Source organism: Drosophila bipectinata, chromosome 2L (genome assembly GCF_030179905.1).
Source record: "Drosophila bipectinata strain 14024-0381.07 chromosome 2L, DbipHiC1v2, whole genome shotgun sequence".
Lineage (NCBI taxonomy): Eukaryota > Metazoa > Arthropoda > Insecta > Diptera > Drosophilidae > Drosophila > Drosophila bipectinata.
Window position 1 is genome coordinate 5,290,547 of NC_091736.1, and position 16,040 is coordinate 5,306,586.

General features: G+C 52.0%; 1 protein-coding gene across 1 annotated transcript in view; it reads left to right on the forward strand.

Moving 5' to 3' along the window:
• The window catches only part of dpy (fibrillin-like protein dumpy), a 116,302-nt gene that overhangs the window by 20,205 nt on the left and 80,057 nt on the right, over positions 1 to 16,040 (forward strand). The window contains 8 exon segments of the mRNA XM_070277335.1: positions 124 to 358; positions 441 to 542; positions 629 to 745; positions 6,885 to 7,394; positions 7,627 to 7,868; positions 7,870 to 7,896; positions 7,898 to 7,979; positions 8,541 to 15,821. Coding sequence (XP_070133436.1) covers positions 124 to 358; positions 441 to 542; positions 629 to 745; positions 6,885 to 7,394; positions 7,627 to 7,868; positions 7,870 to 7,896; positions 7,898 to 7,979; positions 8,541 to 15,821 — 8,596 coding nt within the window.

Here is a 16,040-nt window from a genome sequence, read left to right on the forward strand (position 1 = left end):
CATTTAGTTAGGCATACAAAAAGGGGTCAAAGCTGGGGGGCAACTGCCACTTAGTACCCTGAACAACTTCCTCATTTTTGTGCGTGCAATTAACTAATCCAATTCTATTGTCTATCTCTGCAGGTACATTCACAATTTTCACAACTACGGCAACCATTCAAAAGGTCCGCTAACTTAAGAGGGAACAGTCGGTTTCGGGGTGAGGTCTTCTACCTGAACCTCGAGGATGGCTACTTTGGCTGCCAAGTCAACGAGTCCACCGACTATTTGCAGCTGTACGAACTATCGAAACTATGCGACGGCACCCAGGACTGTTATCTGGGTTCCGATGAGCTGAGCAAAGAGCTCAAATGCACAAGTAAGTCCCACCAGTCCGTCCTATCTATATGAGATCTCGTGAAAGCTTAATGGCTAATAATGTTCTTGAATTTCGCCAATAGATGACTGTGATAAGGATGGCACCCAGTGCACTCATGGCGCGTGTTTGAATGGCGTCTGCCATTGCAATGACGGCTACGGCGGCTGCAATTGCGTGGACAAAGGTGAGTATTTAATGGCGGTGTCTCGCCTTGCATAACTGTTAGTGCCCGTGGTGCTGAAACACCTCCATTTCATCTCCTCTCCGCAGACGAGAACGAATGCAAACAGCGGCCGTGCGATGTGTTTGCCCATTGCACAAACACACTGGGCAGCTTTACGTGTACCTGCTTTCCGGGCTATCGCGGCAATGGCTTCCACTGTGAAGGTAAGTCCGACACTGACAAAAAAACTCTATTAAAAAAACCATCATCCAAGCAGCAACCTTAGTCGCAGAATCAGCTTTGCTGGTTTCTTTTGTATTAGTTAACATAATGACTGGTCAGCCAGCCAGCCAAGCAACCAACCGGCTACATAGTACAAATGATTGTAGTTGCCGTTTTGTACTTCCGTCAACGTTACTTCTTGGCCCAGACTTGGGCCTTTTTGTAGCTTCGCCAGCTAACGGTTTGTGCCATTCCCAGCCAAGTCGTCTCAAGTGCCCAGCCTCCAAACGCTGAAAATGTAACAAAAGACGCGCCAGACAATAATATGAAAGCTTTCTCAGGTTCAGAATAGAGTTATACTTATCTGCGAGGTAATAATAATGACCGTGTAGCGATTACACTCGAGTGCTTTTTCTTGCCACGGCTGGAGCGGATTAGAGAGAGAGCCATAGGCGGTGAATCTAATTCCAGGTTCTGACCAAACGAATTCCGAAATATCTCAATCAGTTTCCGCCGATCTGCTACAGTTTCGATCCTGGGGTCGGTGCCATTTGCTCGTTAGCCTAAGTGCCGCACAGCAGGCGTCCAAAAAGAAAAAGCTAGAAGATGGAGTTCTGGGCTGTTAGTTGTTAGTTCTTGGTTCTGGATTATGGCGCACCTGTTCCACTCCACATACGAATCCGAGACGGAATACTAGGAGATGACAGTGAGAAACCGGCTGCCATAATTGGACGGCGGCTAATGTTACGTAATAAAAACACATTATGGCATCACAAAAACCAAAGAAGAACGAATCGAAAACAAGAACAACAGTGAGAGCCGCCAGAGTAATAACTAGGAAAGTGTACGCGAAGAGGTAGCCCCCTACTTTTCCCCAGACCTCAGACCCAACGCAAGTAGTGCGAGGTACTATTTTCTTTATAGATGATGATGATGATCATGGCGGTTGTTGGAGTGGAGGAATAGGAACAATAAAAAGCCACAGCATTTGTGGCAATGCTCTGGAGCCATGCAACACATCTCCGTGGCTGTCTGTTAGACGGAGAATCAGTGTCATGTAATCTGACCCCGAACATGGACACGCCAGAACTTTCAACACTCTGTCTGTAGTCCGTAGTCCGGAGGAATAGAGATTGAGACGCCCCACCTTTAACCAGATCTGATGCAATGCGATAACGAGCGCAAATTTCACAGACACTCTGACATTACCCCACTAAGTATGAAGACGTTGGCAAGATTCTAGATTACATGTGACGACCACTGATGTGGAGGAGAGTTTCCATTCCATCCAGTCCATGCCATCCTATCCCATCCAGCGGAAGGCATGCATAAATTCTGAGCAACGATGTGTAACGCCAGCATCGCATTTCACATTATTCGCATTATCTAATTCTTTTCTATAGAACGCCTTTTTTCGCATATTATTCACGTGGCATCGGGGACAGGGCCCTTCCAGAACCCCACAATTGTCTGTAATCATCTGAATTAGTTTTAAATGTGCTGGGAACTTTCGAGTCGTAGCTGTCTGCACATGTGCGTGGAATATTTGAATCTTCATCAGGGGCACGCACCTGATTTTCCCAGGTATGCCCAGTCAAGTGCCTTTAAACAGACAATTAAAATGTGATGTTTTAGGCGACCTACTGGTAGCACCTACTAGCATATCTGAATAAAGGTGAACTTATGGTGTAGTCATGATTTACCTAATAGACTTGTCTAGGAGTAGATTATTCTATTTCTGGTATATGAGATCTATGCCACCCATAATTAACTTTGAATATGAGTCTGGGATATTGATTTCCGCAGCTGTCGTGCATAAGATTTTCAAGTGTCCCCTTGGCGTTATGTAAATCCAGTTTCTGCATCAAGTTCACCCAATAAACTTTGCAACAAATCACACTCCAATCGCCTGCCTGCTCTTGGCCTGACAAACCTACTCTCCACCGGCGGCTTAGAGACACATTTTGCGTATTTATATCTGTGTTGGACGGCACAGGTACAAGTTCCAGTGTCTACCTGTTTTCCTGTTTGGCATTTGGCGATTTTCCCTCCTTGCTTGCACCATGTTGCAGGTCTAGCTAACGGTTTGTGGTTTGTGGCAACACCTGTTTTAGACTCTGTGGCGCATTATTTCATGTTCATAACTCAAACGCGTTCGATGGCTTCGTTAACGCATCGCAAAAGTCCAGTTATGCAATGACTATTGAAAAATGAAATACCCACACGCACATACTTTCCAATAACTATATATATAGGTATATATAGCTATAGATCCAATGCGATCCTTCTAATGCATTTGTCTTGCAGTCTGGGCAATAAATGGAGTGAGCGTCTCAACTTGAGTGCTGAAATTTATTTCCACAGCAACCACTATGTATGTTTGTTTGTCAGACTGGTCCGCTCCAGCTTTTGGCCAGGCACGTTCACCAGTTCACTGGCTGAACGGCAGCAGGCGGCGGCTGGTGCTCCCTTTCGTTTCGCTAACTGGGCCAGATCATTAAAACGGATAAAGCCGATTGTGCCCACGTAGCAGCAACGCCGTCACAGTCTCGCGTTCGGCCTGGCTTTCGGTTTGGGTTTCGAGGCGGTAGCGTTGTCGGCGCTTAATGCCGCCTGTCCTCAAAAGCCGCAAACGGCACTGCCTCCATCTCCCGTAACAGCTCCATTCCCATTCCTGCTCTCAAGCCACCTCGACAAAAAAATAAACCAAAAACCAAACCGACACCAACTTCAATCTGGTCGTCTTGGGCCGGACGACGCACCAGTTGGAGATCAACGTCACTTGATAAGGTGTTACCATGTTTTCGATTCGTTTTCGGGATACTCTACTATAGGGTATGTAAGCTTTTAAGCTCAGAGATCTGAGACTGAATGGAAAAGATACAATATACTTCCCAGACCGTAAAACTTTAAAGACATTAAGAATGAGATCAAATAAAATGAAGCTCCGCCTCTACCTTAGCTATAAGGCTCCTTTATTTTTACCCTCCTTGCTGAGCAATTTTTTTGCCAGGTACTTTGCACTTTTTGCATATCAAAATGGCAGCAATTAATTCTCGTGTCGAAGTCGCCGCTGATAAGGCAAGAAAATGGCTTAAAGCGTCGGCATTGACACGCCTAATTATACGCGCGTGTGTTGCCACATTTACGCACAAATGAGGGGCGGCTTCGCTGAGAAAAGCCACCCATGGCTTTAGATTTGACTTTGGATACGGCCAGGTCGTGGCCCGGATCCGGCTGACATCACTTGCCGGCCGCCCGGCCTTGATCTTAGAGCACACCGTATGCATGCTAGCCATGTTAGTTGCCGCCTAATTGCGTAACAAATTGTTAAATAATTTTGGTATCTTTATTACTAGTTTTCTTTTTTTTGGTTGATGTATATTTTTGCTCGAGTTCAAGTTCACCTGTTAGCCAGACTCAGTTGTTAGACATTCAAGTTTATTATTATTTATTTAAGCTCCTAATCATCGCCCAGCAGTGGAGCATGAAAGTCATGTCCGCTCGTAAATTGTATCTCTTCTATATGGGATGCAGGCGAAATCGTGGCACGAATGTCATAATTCAAACTGTTGTGGCAAACAAACGTAAATGCATCATATGAAGCCATTGCTAATTAGCTCAACAATTACACAATTTATTAGATAGACGCCAGCCAGACCAGACTAGTTGGTCGTCCGATCATATATTTAGATTAGTTTTGAGCCTTTCAAGTTCACTCGCTGATTTTACAATAGTCTGATTGATAATTATTTTTAATTGGAACAAAGCTGCACCGGAGCTGTTCCACAGTGCAGTGGTTTGTTTCGCAAATGTGTGAAGGAAGTTTATTATAATTTATGTTAAAGGTAATTTCCAAGCAGACAGGAAACGTGAAATCCATCAGGCAAAACAGAAATTAAGCTATTCTCTATAAACCTTTTCTAAGCATTTTCCTTTCTGCATTCGTGCTGGTGTGTGTGGTTTTTTTTTTTAATGACCAGATCACCGCCTTTTAAAATGCCACTTGGAACAAGTCTCGGTTGGACGTTAGCATTTCAGAGAGAAGAACAGGAAATCCCAGAAGTCGACCCTGCTTAAGGCAGCCAACTAGAATTATGTCAGCATCATTTCAGGCAATCATTCGGCTTAATCACATCGAGTCACGCATATTTGATTGCTTTTAAAGCGGTCAAATGCGATGGAGAACAGACTAAAGGGTGGCTACTGAAAAAAAGCCAGAGATTTGCCGAAATAGAAGTACGATTTGCAGATGGAAAGCTGACTTCTAGGCGGCTGACTCGGACTAACAGACTGAAAGAATATCATTCCTGGCAGGAGATGCAACGGGCGTGCTAAGTTCATTAGACAGTCTTTGGTCAATGGCCCGGGACGATCGTCCGGGCCTGGGCCGGGTCTGTCATCTTGCAGTCGGATTGCATAAAGTAATTAAACTGACATTGAAACTTAGAAGAACACAGAACGCTTCCTGCTTCTGAAAAGAGTCTCCTGGGCCTCCTCGGCCTGGCCCGGCTTTTGGCATGAGAGCGAGTCGTGGACGAGGATGATGACATTGAGTAATCAGAGTTTGCAATTTTCACAAACAACGTGGCGATGCCATGGCAAACATGGAATGCTGTCATATCAGTTGGCTGGCTAACAGAGCAAATACCAGTTTCGGCCCCTCGCCACTCCGGAGTGATGATCCTCTTAATTTATAAGCTAAAAACTAGTAATTATAACTGAACGTCCAACAGCCGACTCGTTCTGCTCGTAATTATAAGGCACTCACTCCTGCCGCCGCCTCTGTCCCTTGCCAGATCCTTGTCTTTGGCTTTTGCCAACTTTTGTACTTATGTCATATTAGCTATAAATGTACAACTCTTCCCTGGACATTGGCCCAATGATTAATGGGCCCCGATTGCGCCGGAGCGGCTGCCCATGCCTGCCCTCCGTTTTCTCAACCCAATCCATTTCAACCCAACCCAACCCATCCCATCCCATCCCGTCCAGCTGAGTTGCCGCTCCATTGGCTCTGACCGGCTGGCAATATTGAATTCTCAATGTGCTGCGCGCTATTGGAGCAGAAAGCCTTGTGATCGAGCTCCTCCTTCCGCCTGGGTTAAGCCGCGGATTTAGATCCAGAGACAACATATCATCTGGTCTAAGCAAAAAGGTTAGAACCTGTAAGAAAGGCCTCAAACATTATTCAAATCTCGAATCCAACCCAAACTAAACTACTTACAAAATTCCAAATGGAAATGGTTTCCCCATTAACATTGGCTGACCACATAGCCAATTGGTATGCAAAGCGTATGCAACTGGTGCATCCTGTGCTGTGACATTGCAACCAGTGGCTGCCACACCGCTGCAATGACACTGAAATGTCATGCGTAACATGCAAATCTCGGATGCATCCATTGCAACTGCGGCAGCACGATTGCAACTTCAACTTTTAAGTGCGATTGCAAAGCGAGCAAAGCGCATTCAAGCGGCAAAATGCGTAGAGCTCTAGAATGAGGTTGAGATGGGATCCTATCTGCGGATTGCCCCCCACAGAAATACACTGATAGAATGAAAATATTATTTTTCAAAAATCTGAATTTTCAATGCACTTTTTAGCGTTTATTTTAATTAATTCGAAGCCTATTCAAAAACGGAATATCTTTTGTAAATCAGCTTTCCATTCTCCTTCGATCTGTATCAAAATAATACATTTATCGAACAAATAAAAATTTAGCTATTTTTTGCCAAAAATCATGATGTACCCCTTGGAAAAATTTCGAAAAATGCTTCAAAAATTTGATGACCAGTTTTTGACTGAAAAAGATTCTACTCTGTGTTCTAAGATCGGGAAGGTATATCATATCAGGATCTGAGAAGTATTAGCCGAATAATACCTATTTAATCTTTCAGAAAATCGAAGGTATTGATACTGACACTAAGAAACTGAATTTAAGATATTGTCTTAAAAAGTTTTGAGTTTTAAACAGAATGTAAAATTTTATTAAGAAAATTCAAAAGCTTAGTAAACTTTATTTCTTCAAGTGCCGACTTCAAGGCGGAGATGAATATGCTGCGTTTGGATTTTAATTACTTGTCATTTGTTGCGTGGCACGTTCGATTAATCAAAACCCCCCTACCCGCTCTCCTTTTCCACAGACGTTGACGAATGCCAAGATCCCGCGATAGCAGCGCGATGCGTGGAGAACGCCGAGTGCTGTAACCTGCCGGCGCACTTCCTCTGCAAGTGCAAGGACGGCTACGAGGGCGACGGCGAGGTACTCTGCACGGATGTGGACGAGTGCCGGAATCCGCAGAACTGCGGCCCCAACGCCCTCTGCACCAACACGCCGGGCAATTACACGTGCTCCTGTCCAGATGGATTCGTTGGAAACAATCCTTATCGGGAGGGCTGTGTGGATGTGGACGAGTGCTCGTATCCGAATGTCTGCGGACCCGGTGCCATATGTACGAATCTCGAGGGCAGTTATCGCTGCGACTGCCCGCCGGGATACGACGGCGATGGACGATCGGAGTCCGGTTGCGTGGACCAGGACGAGTGCGCCCGGACGCCCTGCGGCCGGAACGCAGACTGTTTGAATATGGACGGAAGCTTCCGATGCCTGTGTCCGGATGGATACAGCGGTGATCCCATGGTGGGATGCGAGGGTGAGTCTTCTATTGCTTTTTCACTGAACATTTTTATAGAATTTTTGATTACATCATCGTTACATTTTGGTTGTTTTTTTTGCACTTGTTTTTACTGAATTTGAAATTGGCGGCACCAAAACCAAATACCAACCAACACCAAACACACACACATTCAAATTACTCGAACATTAATGCACCGCAACATGCAACATGCAACATTAATACAAAACTTAATGCCTAACGCCGGCAGATGTCGATGAATGCGCCACTAACAATCCATGCGGTTTGGGTGCTCAATGCGTGAACATGGGCGGTAGCTTCCAGTGTCGCTGTCCCCTCGGCTTTGTTTTGGAACACGATCCCCATGCGGATCAACTGCCCCAGGAGCAGCCGCTGGCAGGCTACGGGCCGGGGGCAACAGATATCGCGCCCATACAGAAGACGACGGGCGCCGGGCTGGCCTGCCTGGACATTGATGAGTGCAACCAGCCAGGACGGTGTGGCCAAGTGCGGCACCAACTGCCAAGTGCATCAACTTCCCCGGCTCGTACCGCTGCCTCTGTCCCAGCGGATTCCAAGCATAGGGCTATTTGCATTGCGAGAGTTAGTATTCCTGCCTGCTTTTTGCCAAGATTATGAGCTTTAAATTCAGAGGTTTTTCAATATATTTGTTTTTGATTTAAAGTAATCTGGATTTTGTAAAGCCTAAAACTGCCTGAATTTAAAGCTCTTAATCACGTATTTCCTGTAGGGCTGCTATCCTTTGGTTTCGATCAAAAGGACCTGCCAGCCTTGATGGAAGAACTGTCTTCTCTGCTTTCCAATACCCGCTATTCTCCAGCTGTTTTTTGCAAGCTTTGAGCTCGGTTTTTTTGCTTCTCTGGCAGTTGCATGCTTTTCAAACAGCTTCCTTTGATATCCTGTAGTCCCTTTTCCTATACTCTGCCTATATTCTGCCCTATATGTTTCCGTATCTTTATGCTCCACCTCGATCCCGCTCCCCCACTTCACGCTATGATCCCTCGCCTTCCATCCAATACGTATTTTGTCTTGCATACTAATTAATATAATTATAATATATATTTAACTCACCCCCCCCGATACCCGCGTATGCAAACGCGTTGCCCCTTCTCCACCGAAATCCCCGTCCCTGCACCACCGTAGACATCAACGAGTGTCAGGATAATCCGTGCGGGGAGAACGCTATCTGCACGGACACAATCGGCAGCTTCGTGTGCACCTGCAAGCCGGACTACACCGGAGATCCGTTCCGCGGATGTGTGGACATCGACGAGTGTACGGCGTTGGATAAGCCGTGTGGACAGCATGCGGTGTGCGAGAACGCTGTACCCGGCTACAACTGCAAGTGCCCGCAAGGATACGACGGGAAACCCGATCCCAAGGTGGCCTGCGAGCAGGTGGACGTGAATATCCTGTGCAGCAGCAACTTCGACTGCACCAACAACGCCGAGTGTATTGAGAACCAGTGCTTCTGTTTGGACGGCTTCGAGCCCATCGGAGCCAGTTGTGTGGACATCGATGAGTGTCGCACCAACCCCAACGTTTGTGGTCCCCATGCCCAGTGCCTGAACACTCCCGGATCCTATCGCTGTGACTGTGAGGCTGGATATGTGGGCAGTCCGCCGAGGATGCCCTGCAAGCAGCCTTGCGAGGATGTGCGGTGTGGAGCCCACGCCTATTGCAAACCGGATCAGAACGAGGCCTACTGTGTCTGCGAAGAGGGATGGACCTACAACCCAAGCGATGTCTCGGCGGGATGTGTGGACATCGACGAGTGCGATGTGATGCACGGACCCTTCGGCAGCTGTGGCCACAATGCCACCTGCACCAACAGCCCCGGCGGCTACACTTGTGCCTGTCCCCCTGGATACTCTGGAGACCCGCACTCCAAGTGCGTGGATGTGGACGAATGCAGAGCGGGATCCAGCAAGTGCGGACTGGGAGCCGAGTGCGTGAATGTGCAGGGTGGAGGATACACCTGCCGTTGCCCAGAGAACACTATCGCCGATCCAGATCCAAGTGTGCGATGTGTGCCCATCGTGAGTTGCTCGTCCAGCTCTGATTGTCCCGGCAATGCCATCTGCGATGAAACCAAGCGCTGCCTCTGCCCAGAACCGAACATTGGAAACGATTGCCGGCATCCTTGCGAGGCCCAGGATTGTGGAGCCCATGCTCAGTGCATGCTGGCCAACGGACAGGCTCAGTGCCTGTGTGCTCCTGGGTACACTGGAAACGCCGCTCTGCCCGGAGGATGCAACGACATCGACGAGTGCCGTGCTAATCCCTGTGCCGAAAAGGCTATTTGCTCGAATACCGCCGGTGGCTACCTGTGCCAGTGTCCCGGAGGCTCCAGTGGAGATCCCTATCGGGAAGGATGCATCACCTCCAAAACGGTTGGCTGCTCCGACGCGAACCCCTGTGCTGCCGGCGAGAGTTGTGTCCAGGATTCGTACACTGGCAATAGTGTATGCATCTGTCGTCAGGGCTACGAGCGGAATCCGCAGAACGGTCAGTGCCAGGATCTAGATGAGTGCTCCCTGCAAAGAGGAAAGCCTGCCTGCGGCCTGAATGCTCTCTGCAAGAATTTGCCGGGAAGCTACGAGTGCCGTTGCCCGCAGGGTCACACCGGAAATCCCTTCGTCATGTGTGAGATCTGCACCACGCCGGAGTGCCAGTGCCAGCCCCCGTACAAGCTCCTGGGCAACAGTTGCGTCCTGGCCGGATGCTCCGGCGGACAGGCATGCCCCAGTGGAGCCGAATGCATTTCGATTGCCGGCGGTGTGAGCTACTGCGCCTGCCCGAAGGGCTACCAAACCCAGCCGGATGGATCCTGTGCCGATGTAGACGAATGCGAGGAGCGCGGAGCGAATATATGTGCGTTCGGAGCTCAGTGCGTCAACCAGCCCGGTGGCTACACTTGCCACTGTCCGGAGGGCTACCAGGGAGATCCCTACAACGGGCTGTGTGCCCTCGACCAGAGGAAATGTGCCGCCGACAAGGAGTGCGGCAGCAATGAGAAGTGCATCCAACCCGGAGAGTGCGTGTGCCCGCCACCGTACTTCCTTGATCCCCAGGATAACAACAAATGTAAGAGCCCCTGTGAACGCTTCCCTTGCGGCATCAATGCCAAGTGCACGCCCTCAGATCCGCCTCAGTGCATGTGCGAGGCTGGATTCAAGGGCGATCCCCTGCTGGGCTGCACGGACGAGGATGAGTGCGCCCACCTGCCCTGCGCCTATGGAGCCTACTGCGTGAACAAGAAGGGCGGCTACCAGTGCGTCTGTCCCAAGGGCTTCACCGGCGATCCGTACAAGAGTGGCTGCATCTTGGAGTCCGGAACTCCGAAGAGCAAGTGCCTCAGCAACGATGACTGTGCCAGCAATCTGGCCTGTCTGGAAGGCAGCTGCGTCAGTCCCTGCATTAGCCTCCTTTGTGGATCCAATGCCTACTGTGAAACGGAGCAGCATGCTGGATGGTGTCGCTGCCGCGTTGGATTTGTCAAAAATGGAGACGGTGACTGTGTGTCCCAGTGCCAGGACGTGATCTGCGGCGAGGGAGCGCTCTGCATCCCCACCAGTGAAGGACCAACCTGCAAGTGTCCCCAGGGTCAGCTGGGCAACCCGTTCCCCGGTGGAAGCTGCAGCACGGATCAGTGCTCGGCCTCCAGGCCGTGCGGTGAACGGCAGATCTGCATCAACGGCAGGTGCAAGGAACGATGCGAAGGCGTGGTCTGTGGTATTGGAGCCACCTGCGATAGGAACAACGGAAAGTGCGTCTGCGAACCGAACTTTGTGGGTAACCCAGACTTGCTCTGCATGCCTCCCATTGAGCAGGCCAAGTGCTCACCCGGATGTGGAGAGAACGCCCATTGCGAATACGGACTTGGACAGAGCCGGTGTGCCTGCAACCCGGGAACTTTTGGCAATCCCTACGAAGGATGTGGCGCCACCAGCAAGAACGTCTGCCAACCAAACAGCTGCGGAACCAATGCCGAATGTAGGGCCATCGACAACCACATTGCCTGTCTGTGTCCTCAAGGATTCAGTGGCAATCCCTACATTGGATGCCAGGACGTGGACGAGTGCGCCAACAAGCCATGCGGTCTGAATGCCGCCTGCCTAAACACGGCCGGAGGATTCGAGTGTCTCTGTCTGTCCGGTCACGCCGGAAACCCGTACAGCAGCTGCCAACCCATCGAGAGCAAGTTTTGCCAGGATGCCAACAAGTGCCAATGCAACGAGCGAGTCGAGTGTCCGGATGGCTACAGCTGTCAGAAGGGCCAGTGCAAGAACCTCTGCTCCCAGGCAGCTTGTGGTCCCCGTGCCATTTGCGATGCCGGCAAGTGCATCTGCCCCATGGGCTACATTGGAGACCCCCACGATCTCATCCAGGGATGCAGCGTGCGCGGCCAGTGCAGCAACGACGCCGACTGCCAGCACACGGAGATCTGCTTCCAGCTGGGCAAGGGTCTGCGCAAGTGCGTCGATGCCTGCTCCAAGATTCAGTGTGGACCCAATGCTCTGTGCGTGGCCGATGGTCACCGATCCTCGTGCATCTGCTCCGATGGATTCTTTGGTAACCCGAGCAACCTACAAGTGGGCTGCCAGCCTGAGCGAAAGGTGCCTGAAGTGGACCACACATGCAAGTCCGACAAGGACTGCGAGCGAGGATTTGGTTGCCAAATGAATCCCCAGGGAACCCGGGAGTGCGTAAACCTCTGCAACAATGTAGTCTGCGGGCCTAACGAACTCTGCAAGATCAACAAGAAGGGTCTGGCCAACTGCAACTGTGCCGAGAGCTATGCCTGGAACCCATTGATCTCCGCCTGCGAGAAGCCTTCTCTGCCAGACTGTACCAGCGATGCTAACTGCCCGGATGCCTCCGCCTGTCGTCCTGATGTCCTGGGCGTGCTGAAGTGCGTCGCCATCTGCGATGCCTTCACCTGCCCGGCCAACTCAGTTTGCGTGGCCCGCCAACATCAAGGACGTTGTGATTGCCTCCATGGATTCGTGGGCAATCCCAATGATAGGAATGGATGCCAACCGGTTCAGAAACACCAGTGCCGCAGCAATGCCGAGTGCCAGGAGTCGGAAGCCTGCATCAAGGACGAGGCCAGCCAAACCCTGGGATGCCGACCGGCCTGCGATGCGGTCAAGTGCGGACCCCGTGCCGTGTGTATCACAAACAACCACCAGGCTCAGTGCCAGTGCCCGCCAGGACCATTTGCCGGAGATCCGTACGATCCTTTCAACGGCTGCCAGAGCGTCCCTTGCGTTTACAATCATGACTGTCCGCCCAGCCAGATGTGCAACCGAATGACCCACACCTGCTTCGATGTCTGCGACGAGGAGTCCTGCGGTGAGAACGCCATTTGCTTGGCCGACGACCACCGAGCCGTATGCCACTGCCCGCCCGGATTCCGTGGCGACCCGCTTCCCGAGGTGGCCTGCACCAAGCAAGGAGGCTGTGCGGCCGGAACCTGCCATCCATCAGCCATCTGCGAAGTTACTCCCGAGGGCCCAGTGTGCAAGTGCCCGCCCCTGTTTGTGGGAGATCCCAAACGTGGAGGATGTCGTCCGGATGGCCAATGCCCCAACGGAGATGCTGACTGCCCGGTGAACACCATATGCGCCGGAGGAAGATGCCAAAACCCTTGTGACAATGCCTGTGGACCAAATGCCGAGTGCAAGGTGGTCAACAGGAAACCCGTCTGCAGCTGCCCACTTCGCTTCCAGCCCATCTCGGACTCGGCCAAGGGAGGCTGTGCCCGCAGTCAGTCGAAGTGCCTCACGGACGTGGACTGCGGCGGAGAGCTGTGCTACAACGGACAGTGCCGCATCGCATGCCGGAACTCGCAGGATTGCTCCGATGGCGAGAGCTGCATGAGCAACGTCTGCGTGGTAGCCTGCCTGGATCACAGCCAGTGCTCCACTGGGCTGGCCTGCGTGGAAGGTCACTGCACCATCGGCTGCCGCAGCAACAAGGAGTGCAAGCCGGATCAGTCCTGCATCGAGAATAAGTGCCTGAATCCATGCCAATCTGGAAGCAGTTGCGGACCCAACGCCCTGTGCAGTATTTCCCAGCACCGTAGCCAGTGCACCTGTCCCGATGGCTTTGAAGGTAATCCCACCCCGGAACAGGGATGCGTCCGAGTGCCCGCCCCGTGCTTGGCCAGCAACCAGTGCCCCAACGGACACATGTGCATCGGAAACCAATGTAACCTTCCCTGCACCAAGACCTCGGCCTGCGCCGTTGGCGAGCGCTGCTACCAGCAAGTGTGCCGCAAGGTGTGCTACACCAGCAACAACTGCCTGGCAGGAGAGATCTGCAACTCGGACAGTACCTGCCAGCCGGGATGTGACTCGGATGCGGACTGTCCGCCCACGGAACTATGCTTGACCGGAAAGTGCAAGTGCGCCGTAGGATTCATTGGAACGCCCTTCGGATGCTCGGACATTGATGAGTGCACAGAGCGGCCGTGTCACGAGAGTGCCCGGTGCGAAAACACACCTGGATCCTACCGCTGTGTCTGCCCAGACGGCACAGTCGGCGATGGCTATACCCAACCAGGCTGCTCCACGCCTCGTCAATGCCACCAACCGGACGATTGCGCCAACAATCTTGCCTGCATCCATGGCAAGTGCACAGATCCTTGCCTGCACACCGTTTGCGGAGCCAACGCCCACTGCCAGTCTGAGGGACACGAGGCCTTGTGCAGCTGCCCAGCCGGCTTCCTTGGCGACCCCAATGACACTGGAGTCGGTTGCTTCAAGGTGGAGTGCATCGACCATGTGGACTGCGCCGGAGATCGTGCCTGCGACTCGGAGACCAATCGCTGCATTAAGCCCTGCGACCTCATAAGCTGCGGCAAAGGCAATTGCCAGGTGGAGGACCACAAGGCCGTGTGCGCCTGCTACGAAGGATACCAGCTGGTCAGTGGAGGAGTGTGCGAAGATATCAACGAGTGCCTAGCGAAACCCTGCCACAGCACAGCCTTCTGCAACAATCTGCCAGGAAGCTACAACTGCCAGTGCCCTGAGGGATTGATCGGCGACCCTATTCAAGCCGGCTGCCGAGACCCCAGCGAGTGCCTGAGTGATGCGGATTGTCCCAGCTCGGCCAGTTGCCAGAACTCCCGTTGCAGAAGTCCTTGCGAACGACAAAATGCCTGTGGCTTGAATGCCCAGTGCCAGGCCCAGGGCCACCAGGCCATCTGCACATGCCCAATGAACTCCCGCGGAGACCCAGCCATCGAGTGCGTCCATATCGAGTGCTCAGACAACGACGACTGCTCAGGAGACAAGGCTTGTCTGGATGCGAAGTGCATCGATCCCTGCTCCCTGCCCAATGCATGTGGAGCTCAGGCGCGCTGCTCTGTTCAGAACCACATCGGAGTCTGTTCCTGCGAGTCGGGAAGCACCGGCGACGCCAAGCTGGGCTGTGTCCCACTGCAATACTGCCAGCAGGATGGCCAGTGTGCCCAGGGAAGCATCTGCTCCCACGGCATCTGTAGTCCCCTGTGCAGCACCAAGCGCGACTGCATCTCGGAGCAGTTGTGTCTGCAGGGCGTATGCCAGGTGACCTGCAAGTCGAACTCGACCTGCCCCCAGTTCCAGTTCTGCTCGAACAACATCTGTACCAAGGAGTTGGAATGCCGATCGGATGCAGACTGTGGCGAGGACGAGACCTGCTTGAGTGACGCCTACGGTAGGGCGAAGTGCGAATCCGTGTGCCTGGGCCGGGCTGCCTGTGGAAGGAACGCAGAATGCGTGGCCCGTTCCCATGCCCCTGACTGCCTTTGCAAGGAAGGATTCTTTGGAGATGCCAAATCCGGATGTAGGAAGATCGAATGTACCACGGACGACGATTGCTCGAACGACAAGAGCTGCGATAACCATATGTGCAAGATTGCCTGTCTGATTGGACAGCCGTGTGGCGAGAATGCCTTGTGCACCACGGAGCACCACCAACAGGTGTGCCACTGCCAACCAGGATTCAGCGGAGATCCTCGAGTTCGCTGCGATGTGATCGACTTCTGTCGGGACGCTCCGTGCGGACCCGGAGCCCGTTGCCGAAACGCGCGCGGCTCGTACAAATGCACCTGTCCCCCAGGACTCGTTGGTGATCCGTACAACGAGGGCTGTCGCAGCTCCGTGGAGTGCGAGACCAACGAGGACTGTCCCCCGCATGCCGCATGCACCCAGACCAACGGTGTGGCCAAGTGCCGAGATGTCTGCGCCCAGCTGCAATGTGGCCCCAACGCGGAATGTGTTCCGAAGGGTCATGTGGCGCAGTGTGCATGCCGCAGCGGCTACGACGGCCAGCCCGCCGACCGGGTGGTCGGTTGTAAGCCTCTCCCCGTTCCCTGCCAGGTCACCGGCGACTGTCCGACCAACACATACTGCTCGGATAGCGTCTGCAAACGTAAGTACTAACCCACACCACCCAGCACCCGCCGAACCAGGTCCGAAACCGACTACTCTCCTCCGACAACGTAATTGGTTAATATACTTAGCAACTTAACTTCTTAGAACTACTTACTCAACTACTTATCAACTTACTCACAAAAACCTAGCATTGATATACTGAAGTTGTGGCACCAAGAGAGATCATTATTATGTTAAATATATCTTTTTGTTTTCT